This window comes from Solanum lycopersicum, chromosome 1 (assembly GCF_036512215.1).
Source record: "Solanum lycopersicum chromosome 1, SLM_r2.1".
NCBI lineage: Eukaryota > Viridiplantae > Streptophyta > Magnoliopsida > Solanales > Solanaceae > Solanum > Solanum lycopersicum.
The window spans coordinates 82,897,326-82,918,663 of NC_090800.1; the positions used below are offsets into that span (position 1 = coordinate 82,897,326).

Sequence of the window (21,338 nt, forward strand, 5' to 3'; positions counted from 1 at the left end):
AAATGCTCTTAAAACAAATATATGACTTGTCATTTGATGTAGAATAAAGAAGAGAGAAATCAAATTACTCATTGAGTGCGAAAATTCTACTTAGTATAGTAAAAGTATATCAAATATTCACTTTTCACTACTCTAATAGTTATCTAACCTTTGTCGTCATCGTTGCAAACCCTACGTCATACTATTGTTAGTTTTTTAGGTTTTAATGTTATAAAATCTCAAGCGTATCCTTATATTTATATTAGTCTAACATAGTACTTATATTCATATTTTTTGTTCGATATTTATGCATAATTAAAACTAAAAGAAAGTAAACTATTATATTTTCATGAGTTATCAACTAACCTAATAACTATTATATTCCATTTTAGGTATAACTTTTATATATATTACTAGTATCTAGTAGTCATTGTGTGGTCCAACCTTTTTCTCCTCTGTGTCTCAAAAATCAAAATATTGCCGCTGCTAGCAAGTTGAATGAAAGAATCACTGCGGCTCGTATTTTACATTAATTTTTATTTTTTTAGTTCAATAAAATCTATAGAAACTGCCATAATATGTCATTATAATTCTGAATGTTAAATCTCAGCCCTTCATTCCTTATCACACACTCTCATCTCTCTCTATATCCTCCCCACACAATTAGCTCCCCTTCTTCTTCTTCTACTTTCTTTCTATTTTCCAATTTTCAAAACTCTTTACTCATTTCTTCCTTATCTATTTTAGACCTTCGACCCCCCCACTCTTTATTAAAAATAAATTCCCAGTCTTATCATATACACTACTTCATATTTTATACAATCACATTTATAGCCTCAGGTGTCTACGTGCTTACTTCCTTGTCATACTTGTTATTCAATGAAGCATTAATTACCCCTTATTCGTTTAAGCAGCGAGCGCACTTGTCCAAACTTCAATTTTCCTATATATCAGGTAAATTATTCTCAACAACATGCCTAATTTATACCAATACTCTGTTTTTGCTTATACTTATAAAAATTACATATTTCAATTGGATTTAAGAACGGAGCAAAAGTATCGCAGAAGCGGAGCCACGATTTTAAAATTTAATTATTCTATTTCCTAAAGTTATTGAGTTCTGTAAATATTAAATTTGGTCGAATTCATAATCTCTTGCGGTCTCGCCCCTATTGTTTACTATAATTGTCTCATGTGAAATTTTTGTCTATAGGTGTATTATATATAAAAGAATTTGAAAGTTTGAGTTTAACAAATGGCACCCAACAAGAATGGTCGTGGCAAAACAAAGGGAGACAAGAAGAAGAAAGAAGAGAAGGGTATTATTACTTTTTTTTCTTTTTTCTGTTAGTATTATACGATACATTTTTAGCATATGTTAAAAATTAAATGTCAGTATATATATAAAATTTTATTTGTTATACTAATGATGATATGTTTTATTTGTGCTGCTCAGTTCTCCCAGTTGTAATGGATATAACGATAAACCTTCCGGAGGAGACTCAAGTTATTTTAAAGGTTCGTCATTTACGAACACACTTTTTTAAAATTAATATTGCTTATAAATATATAGTTATAACACGAAGTATATTTAATCGTCTTTCTTTGTTTAAACTTCTTTATTTTATTCGAGTACTTTTTTGTTAGATTTTGGTTGATGTTTTGTTGCTTTTTTCAAGGAAATCAGATTCAGCTCTGACAGTTGGCTTTCTAATTATATTCCAAAAGAAGAAAAATGAGGCGCTAGAGCTAATTTTTCAAACAGTTGGTTAACCATTCAATATTTCACCGGTTACTTGCGCAAGCACAACAATTTTGATATCAATTAGTTCACAAAATTGAATGGTCAATAAACGAAGTTAGTACAAGTCATAGGAACAAAGGTCATATGATTGATAAATAAAGTTAAGAGAAGTCGTAGAAATAAAAGATATATATCTGTCATTAAAACGTACACGCAACAAAATAGTGTTAAATAATTGATAACAATAAAATATTTTAGTGAAGGTAACATAACTTAAATATATAAAATATAGTCAACTTTTATTTTATTATAAAATTTTACTTTTTCTAGAAAAAATTATTGCTACACCATTATTATTAATAGTATTATTATTATAACTGCTATTTTGATTTTAAAATATCCTTGAATTTAATTAAATCATTTAACGGCTTTGTTTTTCTACGAGCAGGGAATATCTACGGATAGAATTATCGATGTTCGTCGATTATTATCTGTCAATACAACAACTTGTAATGTCACTAATTTCTCACTGTCTCATGAGGTAAGGGGACAAATCAGACGGCTGTCATATTTTCTTTAACTTATTTGTTTAATTTAGGACCATCTGATTTTTACTGTTTTTAACAGTTAAGGGGTCCACGTTTAAAAGAAACAGTGGACGTTTCCGCACTGAAGCCCTGCATCCTGACTCTTATCGAAGGTAAAAAAATTTCGGAACTACAAGACGTCGTCGTATAGGGTATTAGGATATTTCTATTTTAGGAAGTGGTCCCGGGCCGGTCAGGTCTAGATATTATAAAAGCCCGATTATACCCTCAACTTTCTTCTTTGAACAGAGGAATACGATGAAGAAAGCGCAACGGCGCATGTTAGAAGGCTGTTGGACATCGTCGCTTGTACAACGAGTTTTGGGCCGTCGGGGACTAGTGGTAAAGAGTTGAAAACTGACTCTTGCAAGAATGCGCGAGGTGTGCAGGATAACAAGAATGCTAAGAAATCCAACAAGGTTCGTGGGAATGATAAGTCATCGTCGCCGCCACAAACGCCAACTCCGGTGGCGCAACAGCTGGGTAAAGATGCGGGATCGGAAGAAGTTGATGGAGAGATGAGCAATACTTGCCCTAAGATTGGAAGCTTCTATGAGTTCTTCTCGCTTTCTCATCTCACGCCTCCTCTTCAGTGTAATGCGCCCTCTCTCTCTCACATTGTGTCTCTCTTCTCGTGTTTCTTGTTAAAATTAAGACTCATCTTGATTCTTGCAGTCATAAGAAGAGCAACAAGACAACAAGATGATGAAGTTTTGCCAGATGATCATCTTTTCTCTCTTGAAGTAAGCTTTCTTGGAGCCAATTTCATCTTCTTTAGTCTAATGAGTTCAATGATCTGATATTTTCTAGGTTTGATTAATTCATAAAATAACATATGTAATTGTTTATAGGTGAAACTTTGTAATGGAAAGCTGGTTATTGTTGAAGCTTGCAAGAAAGGATTTTACAACTTTGGAAAGCAGGGGATTCTTTGTCACAATCTTGTTGATTTGTTGAGACAACTCAGTAGAGCATTTGACAATGTACGCTTGGGCAGATTTTTTTTCTCTATCAATTCAGTCATGCTAGTTTCATGTCTTATTTCATTGTTGACATTGCTCATCCCAATTTTCAGGCATACGATGATCTCATGAAAGCATTCTTGGAGCGTAATAAGGTGCAGATGATGATTTCTCTTGACATGTTTCATCACCTTAAGTTTTCTAAAACTGATTACACACGGGAAGTTCTTTCTTCGCTGCATAACCTTCTCTAACCCAAGGTTGTAAACTGTTTTTCTTCTTAATACAGTTTGGGAATCTTCCATACGGATTCAGAGCCAACACATGGCTTATACCACCTGTGGCAGCACAGTTGCCAGCTATTTTTCCACCTCTACCTGTGGAGGATGATACCTGGGGAGCAAATGGAGGTGGTCTAGGCCGAGATGGAAAATTTGATTCTTTACCTTTTGCCAATGAATTTTTGAATGTTGCATCCATGGCTTGTAAGACAACAGAGGAGAGGCAGATCAGAGACAGGAAGGCTTTTATTCTTCATAGTTTATTTGTTGATGTCGCCATTTTACGAGCCATTTCAGCTGTAAAGCATGTCATGGAGAAAGTTAAACCAGCTCATTGTGATTTGAATGGAGAAATCATTTATAATGAGACAGTTGGGGACTTGAGCATATTTGTTACCAAAGATTCTTCAAATGCTAGCTGCAAAGTAGATACCAAAATTGATGGATTTCAAGCAACTGGAATAGCTATGAAGAATCTGATGGAAAGAAATTTACTGAAGGGGATAACTGCTGATGAAAATACTGCTGCCCATGTAAGAAAATACTAAGAGAAATTATATGGGTCCTAATTTTCTGTGGTACTTCTAATGTAGTGCATCTGATTGGAAAAAAACTTACTGCATTTTGAATTCAGGATATTGCTACTTTAGGTGTTCTGAATGTAAGACATTGTGGTTATATTGCAACTGTAAAAGTTCAAGGAAAAGAAAATGACAAAGTGGGCAGCCCACTGCAAAGCATGGAACTTGCTGATCAGCCTGATGGTGGTGCAAATGCCCTCAATATCAACAGGTATTACTTGAAAATCCTCATTATAAGCCAATAAGTCATAATAGTAGTTTATTGATTTTTTTTTCTGCTGCGGTTTATGATGCAAACAATAAGTAATAGTAGTAATTTATTGATCTCTTTCTGTTGTGGTTTCTATGCAAACAATAAAATACTTTGGTTCTTTTTGACTGTTAAAAGTGTAAAGACAAAGTTATGTTGAGCTCTTGACCAAAAAAGTTCTTTGGTTTGATAAATTGAGATTCTCATTCTGGTTCAACTTTTAGAAGTTTGTCGGAGGAAGAAATTATCCTGGAAAGTGAAGTCTTCTCTAAGTAGGAGCTGTTTCCAAAATAACAGAGCAATAAAACAACTGCATTCTGATAGCTTTTTTCTTTGCTCTGATGATATAACCCTTTCAAATACTTCTTGGTCTAGGATCCCTCCAAAACCTCATGGACCACAACAATATTTGTAAGATCTTCTGAAGGTAAAAACAAAAAGAGGAATTTTAGAGAAAGGTTACGCGTCAATTGGGGTAATGATAAAATGTAATAGCTTTAACACAATTCTAGACCTTGCACAACAATCATACATGATGTGTAAAAATATGGATAATTGTGTGTTACATCTCCCAATGTACTACTATTAGGTTGCTTAACTGTCATGAATCAGAGCTGGGTCTCACCCTGTTTGGGCCCCAATCCTGTTCCAGTTGGAGGTCTGGGCGTGTAGGGGTGTTTGAGTGGGTTAGAGTTCTACTTTAGTTCCGGAATGAACTGGTGGTTTCTTTATATGGATTTGCACAATTCTTTCCTCGTGTTCTAGCTTTTGTGGTTGAGCTAGGCCAAGGGCCATTTCTTACCTAATTTATTATCTCCTGTTAATAGTTTGTCATTTTGGTGTCATATTCACCATATCACTGGTCCTGTATTTCATTATCAATTTGCTAGGATGGTGCATTCGTCTTCTCAAGACTTAGTGCCTATTTTTCTTATTTTATCACGTAATCTTGCAGTTTACGCTTGCTCCTTCACAAGAAAGTGGACAACAAGGTAATGCATTCAAAGCCTTCAGAAACTGAAGAGCCTAATTGCTCTCAGGCATTTGTAAGGAGAATACTAGAAGAGAGTCTTACCAAACTTGAAGAAGAGAAAATAGAAGGTGACTCTTTCATCAGATGGGAACTTGGTGCATGCTGGATACAGCACTTACAAGATCAGAAAAAATCAGAAAAGGACAAGAAACCCTCCGCTGAGAAGAAAAAAAATGAGATGAAGGTTGAGGGACTTGGAATACCTCTTAAGTCCCTTAAGAATAGAAAGAAGAGCACAGATGGAACTAACATGGAATCCCAGTCAGAAAGCTTCAAATCTGCCGCAGATGGTGTTGGAGGGGGATCAGAAAAAGCTGTCCTGCAGTCTGGGGAGTCTCAGTTTGAGACAGATACAGATCAAAATCAGGTCGTCCTCAAGGCATTGTTGTCTGATGCTGGCTTTACAAGGTTGAAGGAGTCAGAGACTGGACTTCACCTTAAGGTAGAAATCTTTTTAAATTTAAGTGATAGATTATGAGAAGACCTTACTATTTTTCCATCTTCTAACCACTTCCGGCTGTTGATAGTCTTTGGAAGAGCTGATTGATCTGTCACAGAAGTACTATAATGAAGTTGCCCTGCCAAAGCTGGTAACACTTAAAATAGTATTGTTTATATATAAATCTACAAAGAAAATTGTTTGTGACAAGTGGCATCTTAGCTGTGTTTCATTTCACAATGCATTGCAGGTGGCTGATTTTGGCTCTTTAGAACTCTCACCAGTAGATGGTCGAACCTTAACTGATTTCATGCATACCCGAGGTCTACGTATGCGTTCTCTTGGACAAGTAGTAAGTCTTAATGATCATTTTTTACCCTTAGTGATTTTCTCCTTCTGTATGTGTGTGTGTGACACATATATTTGTCCACTTAGACTTCAATTTGTGTCTTCTTGTTAGTATGTTTAATCTCCAGGTCATAATATTTTTACTTTAGTAAATTAATTTAACCGAGATTATCAAATATAGATGTTGAACTTTGTCAGAACTGTCGAAGGTTTGAAAATGATCTGAAAGTTGAATTTCTCATTCTTTATCTCTTTCCTATTGCCTCTACATTGATCTGGTTTTAGATCATGATTAACTCTTATGTGCAACTGTAAAATTATACTAGGCCAACTTTTATCTCATTAAGCTGTGCCTAAATTGATTCTTGCGTTTTCTTCTTCTTCTTGTGTAGGTTAAACTTTCTGAGAAGTTATCACATGTGCAATCTCTTTGTATACACGAGATGATAGTCCGAGCTTTTAAACATATTCTTCAAGCAGCTATTGCATCAGTTGTTGACATTGAAGATATGGCTGCGATAATTGCTGCTGCCTTGAATATGATGCTTGGGGTACCTGAAAATGATGATTCAAATGAGTACGGTGTTGATTCTTTGATCTGGAGATGGCTGAAATTATTTTTGAAGAAGAGATACGAATGGGATGTTGGCAGCCTGAACTACAAAGATATGAGGAAATTTGCTATCCTCCGTGGTTTATGCCATAAGGTACTTGAAATCTTGTTCTAAACAATTGACTTTTTAAGGATGACCTCAGTGTGGGACTGCACTGGGTATTTTGTTGTTGTTGATACATAATACATCAAACATTTGTCTTTGGGTGGTTGCATTTGAATAGATTTGGTAGGTTTCACACCTGGCTATTTTTGACCGTTCTTCTGAGAATGTATTGAACACTTGGAATTCGCTGTCTTTGGAAGGGGAAATAAAACACATAAGAAAATATGAAAAGAAATTGAAGAAAATTGTTTGCTAAGACATAGAGACACTTGTTGGTGTGTCAATTCATCAAATATTTAACTTGGGCAAAGATATAACCTTTGTGCAGATGTCTTTGAATACTTTGGTGATGGAAATGAACGTTATTGAAGTTTTCGTTCTATACCCAAGAACACTTACGAGTAATTTTTCTGTCTAGGTGGGAATTGAACTGGTTCCAAGAGATTATGATATGAGTTCAGCAAGTCCTTTTCAGAAAGTAGACATTGTCAGCCTAGTACCAGTGCATAAGGTGATAATGCAACCCTGTCTACGTGTCTGATACTAGGAGATATTATGCCGAGTTCACTTCTGTTTGTACTTATCATTTTTCTTCTACTCCCTTCGTGTCTTTGTGTCTGCTTTTCTGCAGCAAGCTGCTTGCTCTTCTGCAGACGGAAGACAGCTTTTGGAATCATCCAAAACAGCTCTGGATAAGGGAAAACTTGAAGATGCGGTCAGCTATGGGACTAAGGTAATTGATTTCCGAGATTAGAAAAAAGTTGTACATTACATTCTCCATTCTTCCGATTGAAACTTTCTATTGTATAGAAACCAAGTTATTTTGGTGGGCTTCCAACTCCATCGCTTCTTATATTTCTTCCCTTTGTTGGTCTTGGGTACAGATTGAAAATATTGGAATTAGAATAATAAAATAAGGTAACCTTGGTTTTGAATGGTATAAATTATTGCATACCATGTGACAACTGCTGCATTTTTGTGGTGCTTTCAGGCTCTTGCCAAGCTGGTCGCAGTATGTGGTCCATACCATCGAATGACAGCTGGAGCTTATAGCCTTCTTGCTGTTGTTCTGTATCACACCGGTGATTTTAATCAGGTATGCTTCAGAAGCTCGTCAGCATAGACCTCCTTGGTCCTACATTGTTACTCTTTCTGCCTGCTTTAAAAACTCTGACTTCTATCCTATTCAACTCTTAAATGTGTTGATGGCGGTATCCATGACAGGCCACAATCTATCAGCAAAAGGCCTTGGACATAAATGAAAGAGAGTTGGGCCTTGATCACCCAGACACTATGAAAAGTTATGGTGATCTTGCAGTTTTCTATTACCGACTTCAACACACAGAGTTGGCTCTCAAGTATGTTTATTTCTGTTGGATTGCCAAGTACTTAAAATTTCTTGATGATGCCAACAACTAAATTAGCAAAAAAAAAAAAAGAAAAAGAAAAAAAAGAACAAATTACAAAAGTGGAGTTGGAGGTTCATTATTCTAAACTAGACATTTTTATATTTCTTGAGTTTCTGGTTTTCGTATTTTCAATGGTCATGTATGTTTCTTTAGTTGCTCCCCCATCCAATAGGACTATAAAGTAGGCATTGTTTTCCTCGGCCTGTCTCAATAAACTTGTCATCTTTGCTAAGATGGCAAGTTACTCTCCTTCAACAATTCAAGCTAGTGTAAAGAAAATACTACTGTACTTTATATCAGTCAAAACTAACTTAATCAAGCTTGTGAAATACATATGATTGGTTGAAATTTGGTCGTGGATATGTTCTTGAATGACGGTTCAAATAATAAAGTTCGCATATGGGGTTTGATTATTTACGCAGCTTTTGGGCTTACTAGCACCAAACCAACATGGTCCTTGTAAAAAATACCAAATCAACATGGTCCTTGTAAAAAATACCAAATCAACATGGTCCTTGTAAAAAATACCAAATCAACATGGTGGAAACTTATGTCCTCCTAATTATGAAAGATTGTACCACTCATATCTGCTCCTCACGTTTAACATTAAATAGGAATGATTTAATATCTGTTTTTGATTCTTCTTTCCACTTCTCCCTGTTGTTATTCACATTTCACACTCCATATCAATTTACCATTCCCATTTTTACAGGTATGTAAAACGAGCTCTTTATTTGTTGCATCTCACATGTGGCCCCTCCCATCCAAATACTGCGGCGACATATATAAATGTGGCTATGATGGAGGAAGGGCTCGGTAATGTGCATGTTGCTCTCAGATATCTCCATAAAGCTTTGAAGTGTAACCAAAAGTTACTCGGTCCAGACCATATTCAGGTTCCTTTCTTCTTCTGCTGGAGCTTATAAGTGTTTAGTTTTTATTTTAGCATTCACAGCTCACTCTAGTTTTCTAGGCTTGTGAAACTAAAGTGGATTTATTCAGGAAAAAAATGGCCGCTTATGTCCTAGTTTAGGAGATTCAGGGTAGTTTCATGTCAAACAGTGTACTTGAGTATGCGTTATTCTTTTTCCATTAACTGCTACATATGCATTATGTGTATTTGACTATAGGAAAAGAAGTAGTACCATTCAAGTTATTTTTTCTGATGGCAATGGCCTGGCTGTTGGGCTAAGGTGTTCACAAATAAGAACCAGTGCAGGAACAGTTACCTATGTCAAAAAAAAAGAAAAGAATCAGTGCAGGTGTATGGTTTCCTTTTCTTTTCTTTGTGAAACGATATCTGTCATCTGTCATTGACCTCAGATACTCGAGATGTGCCAGACCATACTAACTATTGAGTTGCAGGCCTAAAAGTTCATTCAATGTTCCATTTACTTTTTTGTCTTCTCATGTTTTCATTTTAATCGAGCAACTTCAGTGTCATCTTAAACGAATGACCGTACTTAAGGGTCCCTTTCGAATCTGGCTTTAATGTGAGTACTCATAGTTGGCACATTGAGGTCCCAAAGTGCAAAAAGGAAATATAGGTCAATCATGAAGCTGTCCAATCTTTCCAATCTTTATGGCCACCAGTCCATGAGAGTCATTTTTATTGCAATAAAGGACTTGATTGACAATCTTCAGTATCAATAGCCTTAGATTGGGTTATTTGGAACTCCGTAATCTCTATCTCAACTCAGAGCATGGTGCGCTTGTTTTTGTTCTGGTAGTTTAGGTAGTAAAACTATGCTTGACTTCTTTGGTTCAAGCTTGCATAGTGTTGCATTTTGAACTTGGTTGAATATGTGGAAGATTGAAACCTTCCAGTTGTTAAACAAACTCCGTCACTATATATTCTTGGAAACAAGTATGTCTTATTTTGTTGCTGCATAATAAAACGCCTTTCATTTCTGATGAACCTGGTCAATTATCTCTACAGATTCTTGCCTACACCTCTCTCTTATCTAGTTACCTTTTGTGCCTCTGTAATTTCCAGACAGCTGCAAGTTACCATGCTATAGCAATTGCCCTCTCTTTGATGGAAGCTTATCCTTTGAGCGTTCAGCATGAGCAAACAACCTTGCAGATACTTCGAGCAAAGCTTGGTCCAGATGATCTTCGCACACAGGTTAACTTCTGTCTTACACACATGTACACAATAAGTAGGCCCTCTCTTTTGCTTCAGAGAAAAGATGGGCGAACAACTTGCAGTTGCTGGCACTTCAATTTTTTTTTCCTTGTGAAGTTATAATACCTCAAATCATAGAAACCAGTGAACTACTAGAAGTACAACTTCAGATGTTTCTAACCAATTAGGTTGTCTTTAAATTTCATGTCACCTCTATTTTGGTCACGTCTAGGTGATGACACCGTTGAAAGTTGAAATACAATATACTTTTTTTTTAAAAAAAAAATTTATGGTTGTTTTGTTCTTACTTCAGTCATCTATTTTCATAATTTTTAAATTTCTAATCTTTGCTGAAGGATGCTGCTGCATGGCTTGAGTATTTTGAGTCGAAGGCTTTTGAACAGCAAGAAGCTGCTCGAAATGGAACTAAGAAGCCTGATGCATCAATAGCCAGCAAGGGTCATTTGAGGTATATTTGCATGTATTGCTTAAATTAATTTTTTTTGGTAGACTTAATGAGTGAAAAGACAACCTTAATTTCTGTTATAGCTCTTATTAGACTGCTAGGTAATGTAATAACTGAAGGACTTGAATCGTCATAATCTGTGAGAGCATATGTTTGATATTTCTTTTGCCCACTGTCTCGTCCTTTTGCTTTTAAACTACAAGATAGTTCACTATGCCTTCATGTCTAGTCTCTTTGATTTATGCTCAAAAGTAGTGCTGACAAAAATGAACCCAAACATGGATAATCCGCCTAGAATTTCAAGTGTTGGGCTCAAGATAATTTGAATTGAGTTTAATCTCAATCCGTTCATGCTTAATCCATTTGAGGAGAATTTTCAATTGAACCTAATTCAATCTCCAATTTCAACCCGTTTTAAAACTTTTTATTAAGATATGTTCCTATACTAAAGGTATGAATTATTTTCAATTTAATGTCTTTTAGAATTTATCTATCCATTTGTTACTTTTTTCAACAAAAATTCTTGAGCGGAAATTCAAATCGTGATTATAAAAGTTAAATATCAATATGTTAAATTATTGAGATTAATCAGGTTAAATTGGGCAGGTCAAGACCCAACCCGTTTTTAGCTCATTTGAACCCAACCCATTTGAGCCCAAATTAAACTTGGGCGGATCAAGACCCAACCCGTTTTTTTATTTCAACCCATTTTAATATTTTCAATTTCAACCCATCCCAACCCAACCATTTGACACCCCTAGTTTTAGAATATGAATTTATCAAGAAAGGACAATGTTCAATGGCTGTCAATGTAAAAATTTTGGGTTCCTGACTTAGTAATTGCATAAATTTTTTGCACATAGGATTTCAAAAAAATGTACAAGCAGATAACCATACTCTAGATAACAGTAAGTAAAATATTTCAGTTTAAATCTTGTGGTGACATACTTTATTGCGCAGTGTGTCAGATTTGCTCGACTACATTAATCCAAGTCCAGATGCCAAAGGGAGAGATGTTGGATCAAAAAGAAGAGGTTTTGTCTCAAAGGTACGTGGTGATTGGAGTACAATATCTTTGTTTCTTGCTTATGATTTTCCAATACGTATCAGCATGATTAGGTTCATGGAAATTAGCTTGGATGAAGATTTTCATCTTATGCAAACTTGTTATAAAATAAGCAGAAATAATCATGTTCTTTCTGGAAGGTCTACCTTGTGTAATACCTGTCTGGAAGAAGAGAGAATGAGTGAGAACTAGTTTAACAGAAAACTGGTAATGTTCAGAAGCTTTGACATGTTTCAGGCTCTCTAAAGGTCTGTTTGCCTTATGTTTTTCCTATTCTCCTCCCTCAGTAGGCATTGACACACATTGCATATGCCTGATTAACTGCCTATCATGCTTCCACACGGAATGTGCATATAATGCTCCATATATTGTAAAAGTGGACATGCTCCCGTTTTCTTATCCTTTTCCTTTTTGCCATATCTTTTCTCAGGCTCTTATTTCTCAGGTGAAAGGAAAATCTGATCAAAACAATGTTGCCATACCAAACTCTGACACTTTTAAAGATGTTCCAAAAGAAGAGACAGATGAAAAGAAACAAATTGTCGAAGATCACACTGATCCCAAGATGAATATGGAACCTGTTGACACTGTAATTGAATCCCATCACAATGGAGATGGAGGAATTACTGAGAACAAACCCATCCAATCTGGACCATTGTTAAAGGAAACTTCAATTGAGAAGTCTATGGTCCGTGAAGTCTTATCTGAACCTTCTGCTGAAGCAGAAGATGGATGGCAGCCAGTGCAGAGACCAAGGTCAGGTGGTTTCTATGGACGAAGACGAAGGCAGAGGCGTCAAACCATCAGCAAGGTTATTGGTTACCAGAAAAAGGACCCAATTTCTGATGTTGATCATGCTAAATTGAAGAATAACTATCAAGCTAGTAAATATTATGTCTTAAAGAAACGGACATCACCAGGAAGCTATGCAGATTATTACTTAGCAAAAAGTCAGGCTTCTGGTACCAAACTTGGTCGAAGAGTCATAAAAGCTGTAGCCTACCGTGTGAAGTCTGTGTCATCTTCTGTCAGAGATGCTGTTCCTGAGATCTCCACAACTGGAGGAGATTTGTTAAATACTTCATCAGAGCAGGTCCAAGTTTCTGCAACAAAGGAGGTTGGATCACTATCAAAGAGAAGTTCAATAGTAAACCTAGGAAAATCTCCTTCCTATAAGGAAGTAGCACTTGCTCCGCCAGGTACCATTTCTATGTTGCAGGAGAGAGTTTCTGAAGATGAAATTCCTGATAACCCAGACGTTATGAAACTTGAAAAGGAGAGCAATGGAGCAGAAGAAAATTCCAAAATAATGGGAAGAGATGCAGAATCCATGGAGAAAGAGAACATTCAGGATCTAGTTGCAAATTCTTCTGATCATGTAAAAAGTGAAACAGTAGATACTGACAGTAAAGAAGAAATTCAAATGAGTGATCTCAAAGGTGGTGAAATTTCAGATCTGATATCTGCAAATGCATCTATTCAACCCGGCCATGTTGATGTTAGTCCAATGGAACAGGGTAGTGTCAAGACTCATAATGTCCCTACTTCTGACAATTCTCCCAAAGCGGATCCCTGTGAAAAGGACTCATCAAGCAATTTAAATCCTGGCGTTATCTCAAATATGACCTTGCAAGATATGGATCATCTGAAGGTAAAATCTGCGTCATCTCATGCAAGTGATGCCAGTCGAGAATTGTCCAGAAAGCTATCTGCATCAGCAGCACCATTCAGCCCTTCCCCAGCTGTTCCCCGCGGTACCCCATTACCTATGAACATTAATCTCCCTTCTCCTCCTGGAACACGACCACCGATTGGTCCTTGGTCAGTGACCATGTCTCTTCATCAAGGACCACCGACCATCTTGCCTAGTCCAATGTGCTCCTCCCCTCATCACCTGTACCCTTCACCTCCACACACCCCAAACATGATGCACCCATTGCGCTTTATCTACCCTCCGTATTCTCAACCCCAGACGTTACCTCCAAATACATTCCCCATGAGTAGCAGCACTTTCCATCCGAATCATTATGCTTGGCATTGCAATATAGCTCCTAATGCATCAGAGTATGTTCCTGCCACAGTTTGGCCTGGCTGCCACCCAGTCGAGTTTTCTATCTCACCACCTGTGATTGAGCCTATAACTGACTCAATTTCCTCTGCTAAGGAGATATCTGATAATCCTGAAAATATTACTTTGACAACAAGCTTACTAGTTGATCTCAACACCGGGGATGAAGTCAAGGAAGATGTAAATCTTCCAGCATCAGAAACAGTGGAGAACATAGCTGCAGTTGTACCAGAAAAAGAGAGAGCAAGCAACACTCCAGATTCACATTTTGTTACCTCGTCTAGTGATCAATCAAAAGAGGGCAGTGGATCAAATCATGTGCAAAGAAATCTTACGGAGACGGATAATGAGAAGACCTTCAACATTTTGGTACGGGGCCGGAGGAATCGCAAACAAACTCTAAGAATGCCTATAAGTTTGCTCAAGAGACCATATTCTTCTCAGCCCTTCAAAGCTGTATATAGCAGGGTAATAAGGGAGACTGAGGTTCCCAGCTCTACCAGCTTTGATCCACATGAACATGGCATAACGACTGCTACTTGAGGCTGTTTCTATGTCTTTTACGAGATAATACTAGCAGAATGGTCTATTGAAGCTGAGTATACATATCTGTTGGTCGTATATCATGACTGCTGGACTTTATTGCTGTTCCAATTCTCATGACTATGATGTTAGTTGGCTTTCAGACTATGCCTCAGTTTAACTTGAAGGTTAGTTCTCTTCAAGAGATACTCTCCTCACCAAGGACATTTTCTGCTGCCAATAGGGTGAAAAGATCATCCTTTGCTTAGTCGTTCATTTACCTTCTGGGAAAGTAGAGATACATCTAGCTTCTTCTTGACCAAACTACCGTTGAGATAAAACTAATGGAATAATTTACCTTTTGAGATACAGTGAAAATTCTAAAAGATTCAGTGGGTGTCATATCAGTTAGCGAAGCAAGTTGTAGCCTCATGTAGCAAACAATTGCAATCCCATATGCTTCTATAGAATGACTTCTAGAAACGATTGAAACTGCATACTGTTATGATGCTATGTTTTCAACTCTTTGATCACATCTGATATTGATTTAGTCCATGTAGCTACAATGCATGATTTCTGATTATGTATTGTTTTTTATTGACATGCAGGTTTACTTCTCAACATACTTTTTGATGCTAAGGAGTTGTCTTTTCTGTGTAAGCTTTACAGTTTGGCTATAACATTGTCTTTTTAGGAGCATACTGCAATATAGAATTAAATTGTCGTCTTGTTTCTCAGTTGCTAGTGATTATTGGTTTCACTGACTTGTATACATAACCAAATTATTCTTCAACTGCTCCAACAAAGTATATCTGCATCTGATTTAGGACTTGCAGAGTTGTATGCAATGCATTCTTCTATAAGTTCAATCTAAAATGATCTGGAAAGAATTCTGAGATTTTTGGGTTTGATTTGGACGGAGTTCTGGAAAGTGCTTAATTAAGTTTATTGTGACCATTTAACCAAATTGCCTGTGCTGACTTCGCCATCGACCATGTATTTTTCTTTTGTATCTTTTGTATATATATATATATATATATATATATATATATATATATATTAGCAGTTCTTTCTGATTCCGGCACGAATTTGTTTCACTTTCTAATGGGATGCACAAACATCTCGTTTCTCAGTCCAATAAAGAAAGAACAACTGCAATGTTGATCCAAATTTAAGTTCCAAGCTGTACAAAGAAAGCTTGCAGAGACACACTTATTTACTTACAGTATTTAGTAGAACATAGAGTTACATAAAATTATTCCGAGTTCCGATGTTAAAAAGTACTGAAAACTGAATGTATGTCATTGCTGAGAACCACTCCTGTTCATTCCTCCTATATGCTGGCTGGATATTATCCTGAGTAATCATGTAGGATACATTGTAAGACTATTAGGTGTCTAACAACAGCTATGATGAGTAAAGGGTAAAATACATGCTGATTCAATGTCACACTGCTATACTGGTGATCTCCATAAACAAATGTTTGCTAGGTAAAAGTTGTCGATACATGTAAATTGTTATCAATTTTTCCTTCAGAGGAGAAATTTTGAAGAGCACCAGCGAAGGTGTTGAGTTTGTTTCAAGGAGGCTTGACCCTTAAAGAGTACTGAGCCTGCTGAAACCAAATTCACCCACAAAAGTATAATTTGGGCAGAATTCTGTACAGCTATGGTAAAGCACTCCTAGTGGTGAATGAAATGCTTTTTTGGGGGGAGGGGGGGACTGTACTTGTAAACCCAGCCTACCTATAACAATCAAAGTTTTTAGTACTTTGCTAGATTGTATTCATGGCGTAGTTTGAAGGAAGAGTTGGTTCATCCCACTTCTATTGCCTTAGCAATGTTTCCAGGATGATGCATGCCAACATTGTTGAAGCGAGAAAAAATCCATAACTTAATTTCCATCCTTGCCCTGCGCCTGCATAATGCATCCCCAATACGATGTTCAAAGCTCCAAAGAAGAGAGCCGTCCTCCCCATCCAACTGTGATAATCATTCCAGCAGTTGCGATACTTGCTGTCTTTATCTGGTCTTACAAAGAATACCAAAACCTACACGTGATTGTAAAAGTAAAGCAAATGTTAGAGCATTTTCTATGATCCTAAAATATGTGACATAACAGACATCGATTCATTGACACAAATATTAAAAAGGAATAGAATGGACATGTTTGCCAATCTTTTCTACTATATTCGTTCTCCATGATTAGTGTTCCAGCAACTAAAACATAGTTTTAGCATATGATCGATCAAGTTTTCAGTATCATTTTTGCTGAATGAGATTAGGGACAAACCTGAAGAATGCCAAGCACAAGAATAAGAATGCCTATGCCTTGGTGTCCTGGAATATCGGGCTGCAGCTTGTTGTTGACATGAATTCCAAGAACCACTCCGGCAAGTCCTAGTATGAATTGAGCAGATACATGAAAGTAGTACCATAATGATTGGGTCCTGAAGTATCTTGCGACAATGGCTTCGAAGGGCAAGAATAGTCCCCACCTTAATTTTTTTTTATAACGTTAAAGTTGTATTCTTCAGCATTAAGGGTATGCTGGCCACCTCCAAAAGGTTACTAGCTAAAACCATAATTACATTGATCCTAGGAAATCTACCAACTGTTCTGCTACTTCTATACCTATTCTTTACACCAAAAAACCAACATGTTAATGCAATTTTCTTTAACTTTCTGCAAGTGTTAGTAATATTGTCATGATACCTAAGATTTCTTTCTCTCCAAATAGCCCAGCAGACACAAGCAGGTACCATAGACCACCATCTTTTTTGTGTCTTGCTCCCCCCCTCCCCCTCTCCTCATCCAGCAGCTCAAAAGATCAGCAGTATGTTCTGGCATCACCCAGGGCTCTTGAGAAATGCTGTAGACCATGCGTCACATCTAGTCCCCACCCCACCAATATACCCAGTACCCCATGGGTCTTTGAGCTAATTTAGTTATTAGTTGTAGCAGTGACAGCAAATGGAGAACCTGAGGAGAAAGAGAAATACATCTCTACCAAAGTAGACAAACATCTAAATACAAACTTTATGAAGACAACTGAGAATGGAGCTAATATGTATAAATTTCTGATTGTGAAAAAGGCCATTGCTTTAGTGCACATGTGATATACAGTTAATTTTGATGCACTTGTTCTTAAACTTGATTCTTACAGACAGACAAAACCAGATCCTAAGAGAAGTCAAATTTTATGGTTGTTTTATCCTCGCGAGCGGTTAGATGGTGGTGCTGAGGATATTTGGTGGAGAAGGCTAGTAACATTGGTTGAGTTTTGAGAGGAGTTGGATACTTCAACTAGAAGGCAAGTAAACTGTGGCACTGGCACCTTGAAGATAGATGAGAGGTGGAACAGTTGTCAATGGCAACTCTCCTTTATCTGGTATGATTTTCGAGGGAGTGATGCCCTCAACATAGTACTGTTTGATTTTTCCATGACCTGCAGGAGTCACCCATCCATCCATACAGCTAGAATTGATCATCATTCCTTCGCGGGAGAACCCCATTCCTACCCATCCACTTGTGTGAATGGTTGATAACACAATGGTGATCACATTGTCTTTACTCTGAGAGTACTGTAATCAGAAATTTAGTTGGAAGTCACTATAATTGCATTATAAGCTGCTACATGATGTTCAATATTGCTTGGCACTTTATCTTCTTCTTTTTCTGTCCTGAAAAAGACCGACCACCTTTCGTTATCTAGAAACTCCTAATATTTACCTTCTAATTTTGTCCTAAATGAGATGTTCTTCTACTGTAAGTCCTCCTTTTATTTCTTAAACTCAATGTCTAGTCAAATGATGCAAAATAATTGGGAGGATGGGAGTACATCAACCTCATCGTTTTTAAAGCATGAAATGTTCAAACTTTTGTGTTTTCTTGTTGTTACACTCAGTTGGCAATACAATGGCGACAAGTGACAACATTATCTTTACTCTGTGAGTACTGAATCCTGAAAACTAAGATTGATGTCATTCAACTTTATTGCACTGTTAGTGTTAAATTTTGAATCATTTGCAATCTTATTGTTAATGACTTTGCATTAGGGACTTCTTCTGGTGATAACTTGGAATACTAGCAGGTCATTGGTTAAAACAACGGGATGATGTGTTGATAACACTTGATGCTAATAGTGTTGTAAATCCAAATGTATATTGTGCAATGTTTAAGAATACTTGCAAGCAGCAGGAAAGAGTTCCAAACAGGTTCACAAACCATATTTTCAAGACCACCACCATATGGAGGAGGAAGAAATTGTGCCAGATGAACGCTACAAAGCGCTTTGTTAGTAAATTGTTTTGTTGAAGTTGAAGAAGAAGTGGCTGGTGATTATCCTTTGAAGAATCTATATTTGAGTACGAAGGAGATACGTTAGTTACATTTATATATGAAAATTCGAGATCTGATATCATGATTTTATTACAGCTGAATCTTTTAACAAACAACATCGACAGCAATACAGAAAATAAAAGTTCTAACTGTCTTATCATTACCAAATCTGTATGAGTAGTTAAATTAAGCATTTGCTAATTAAATTTGTGTCCAAGAGTTTGGTTTAAAAATAGGTCCAGCAGTTTATATTTTTGAGGTTAATTGTTAACTTCTATAACATCACAGACGTTAAATAAAACTAGAGGTTGAGATTTTGAGGAAATTTAGGGATGGGATAAGTCAATTAGGAGGTCATAATTTGAACCTAATGTCACGTGTACATACTCTATGTTAATTAAAAAAAAAAAGGGATAAAAACACTGAAAGTGCATCGATTGTAATTATTTTTCGAATTTTAATTTATTTTTATGGCAATTAACTTAATTCATAGAAAAAGAAAATAAAAACATAAGAAATTATTGGTTGATGTTGGAAAAAAGGAGTACAGGTTGAAGTGAAAAGAAATGCATTTGAGAGGTAAATGTTTGTGTTTAACATGAATCTTATTTGAAAAAGAAGAGTTTAAATTTGTGACTCAAAATATTACTTAAAAGACTCCTTCAAACAAGATTCAAATCTTGATAGAATTACCTTATTATAGTGTTGGCTTTTGTCCACGACTAAGCCCAATAAGCCAAAAATAAAGAAAGGGAAAATAACTTGTGTCTCTACTTTTTAAAAAATAATTACCATATTTGTCGGTATTATTTTTTTAATTATAAATGTCAATTTAATTGAATATTCAACTTCATATTTTTTTTCTCGCCTCAAAATTTTCCCACGCCCGCAATTGCAATTTTTTTTTCTCCTCACGACTGCAATTTTTTCTTCTCTCTCGCGACTGCAATTTTTTCTCTCTCTCGTGATTGCAATTTTTTTCCGGCGACTTCAATTTTCTCTCGCCATTGCAATTTAAAGGTTAGTGTTGAGTAAGATCTGTTAGTTTAGGTTACTTGCACTACATTCTGCGATTTTTGTTGGTCTCCTTTGCACTTAACTGATCCTTTAATGTGAGCTTACAATTGTGGTCTTGACAGTGCCCAGATCGTTACGCCTTTCTTCTTTTTGTGTGGATTTATATTGAGATTTCGTTTGATTTATGTTTACGTTACTTGTGTGCCTTTTTGTTTGATGATTTATGTTGAGATTTTGTTTGATTCAAGTTCCTGTGAGTGTCTGGTATTCAGTTCTCTTCTCTAATAAGTATGATCTCTTGTTAGCATCTGTATATTCATGTTTAATTCACTTTTTAGCATTTGTGTAATACAACTTCAATTCAGTTTTATTTTACTTGTTAGCATCTGTGTAATGCAACTTTAATTCAGGTTTAATTCACTTTTTAGCATTTGTGTAATACTTCAATTCAGTTTTAATTCACTTGTTAGCATCTGTGTAATACAATTTTAATTCAAGTTTAATTCACTTGTTAACATCTGTGTAATACAGCTTTAATTCATGTTTAATTCACTTGTTAGCATCCGTGTAACACAACTTTAATTTCGGTTTAATTCACTTGTTAACATCTGTGTAATACAACTTTAATTCAAGTTTAATTCACTTGTTAGCATCTGTGTAATACAACTTCAATTCAGTTTTAGTTCACTTGTTAGCATCTGTGTAATACAACTTTAATTCAGGTTTAATTCACTTGTTAGCATATGTGTAATTCAACTTCAATTCAGTTTTAGTTCACTTGTTAGCATCTGTCTAATACAATTTTAATTCAAGTTTAATTCACTTGTTAGCATTTGTAATACAGCTTTAATTCATGTTTAATTCACTTGTTAGCATTTGTGTAATACAACTTCAATTCAATTTTAGTTCACTTGTTAGCATTCGTGTAATACAACTTTAATTCAGGTTTAGTTCACTTGTTAGCATCTGCGTAATACAACTTCAATTCAGTTTTAGTTCACTTGTTAGCATTGTGTAATACAATTTTAATTCATGTTTAATTCACTTGTTAGCATTTGTGTAATACACATTTAATTTTATGTTTAATTCACTTGTTAGCATTTGTATAATACAACTTCAATTCAGTTTTAGTTCACTTGTTAGCATCCGTGTAATACAACTTTAATTCTGATTTAATTCACTTGTTAACATCTGTGTAATACAACTTTAATTCAAGTTTAATTCACTTGTTAGCATATGTGTAATTCAACTTCAATTCAGTTTTAATTCACTTGTTAGCATCTGTGTAATACAACTTTAATTCAGTTTAATTCACTTGTTAGCATATGTGTAATTCAACTTCAATTCAGTTTTAATTCACTTGTTAGCATCTGTGCAATACAACTTCTTTTCATGTTTG

The 21,338-nt window shown here is 35.9% G+C and overlaps 2 protein-coding genes across 3 annotated transcripts; one reads left to right on the top strand and one right to left on the bottom strand.

Moving 5' to 3' along the window:
* Positions 1 to 404: 404 nt before the first annotated feature.
* LOC101251035 (protein REDUCED CHLOROPLAST COVERAGE 1-like) lies at positions 405 to 15,480 on the top strand. 2 transcript variants are annotated; one of them, XM_019210846.3, is made up of 25 exons: positions 405 to 933; positions 1,193 to 1,298; positions 1,436 to 1,497; positions 2,172 to 2,264; positions 2,351 to 2,423; positions 2,560 to 2,904; positions 2,986 to 3,053; positions 3,162 to 3,293; positions 3,386 to 3,427; positions 3,562 to 4,086; positions 4,188 to 4,345; positions 5,340 to 5,859; positions 5,945 to 6,007; positions 6,107 to 6,208; positions 6,597 to 6,911; positions 7,342 to 7,434; positions 7,555 to 7,656; positions 7,915 to 8,019; positions 8,148 to 8,281; positions 9,045 to 9,228; positions 10,329 to 10,460; positions 10,817 to 10,929; positions 11,887 to 11,974; positions 12,423 to 14,770; positions 15,191 to 15,480. In XM_019210846.3, exons 2-24 carry the CDS (start codon positions 1,235 to 1,237, stop codon positions 14,601 to 14,603), a joined length of 5,694 nt encoding a protein of 1,897 aa, XP_019066391.2. In that variant the 5' UTR covers positions 405 to 933; positions 1,193 to 1,234; the 3' UTR covers positions 14,604 to 14,770; positions 15,191 to 15,480. The 2 variants fall into 2 exon arrangements, with proteins under 2 accessions (XP_019066391.2, XP_019066393.2); XM_019210848.2 differs by having other exon boundaries at positions 414 to 933; positions 12,438 to 14,770.
* Positions 15,481 to 16,407: 927 nt separating this feature from the next.
* On the bottom strand, positions 16,408 to 18,096 carry LOC104645460 (cytochrome b561 and DOMON domain-containing protein At3g61750). The gene is made up of 3 exons (XM_069295061.1): positions 17,919 to 18,096; positions 16,875 to 16,981; positions 16,408 to 16,632 (listed from the first exon to the last, which is right to left on the bottom strand). The coding sequence occupies exons 1-3, from the start codon at positions 18,094 to 18,096 to the stop codon at positions 16,408 to 16,410; spliced, it is 510 nt and encodes a 169-aa protein (XP_069151162.1).
* Between the last annotated feature and the right edge of the window lie 3,242 nt (positions 18,097 to 21,338).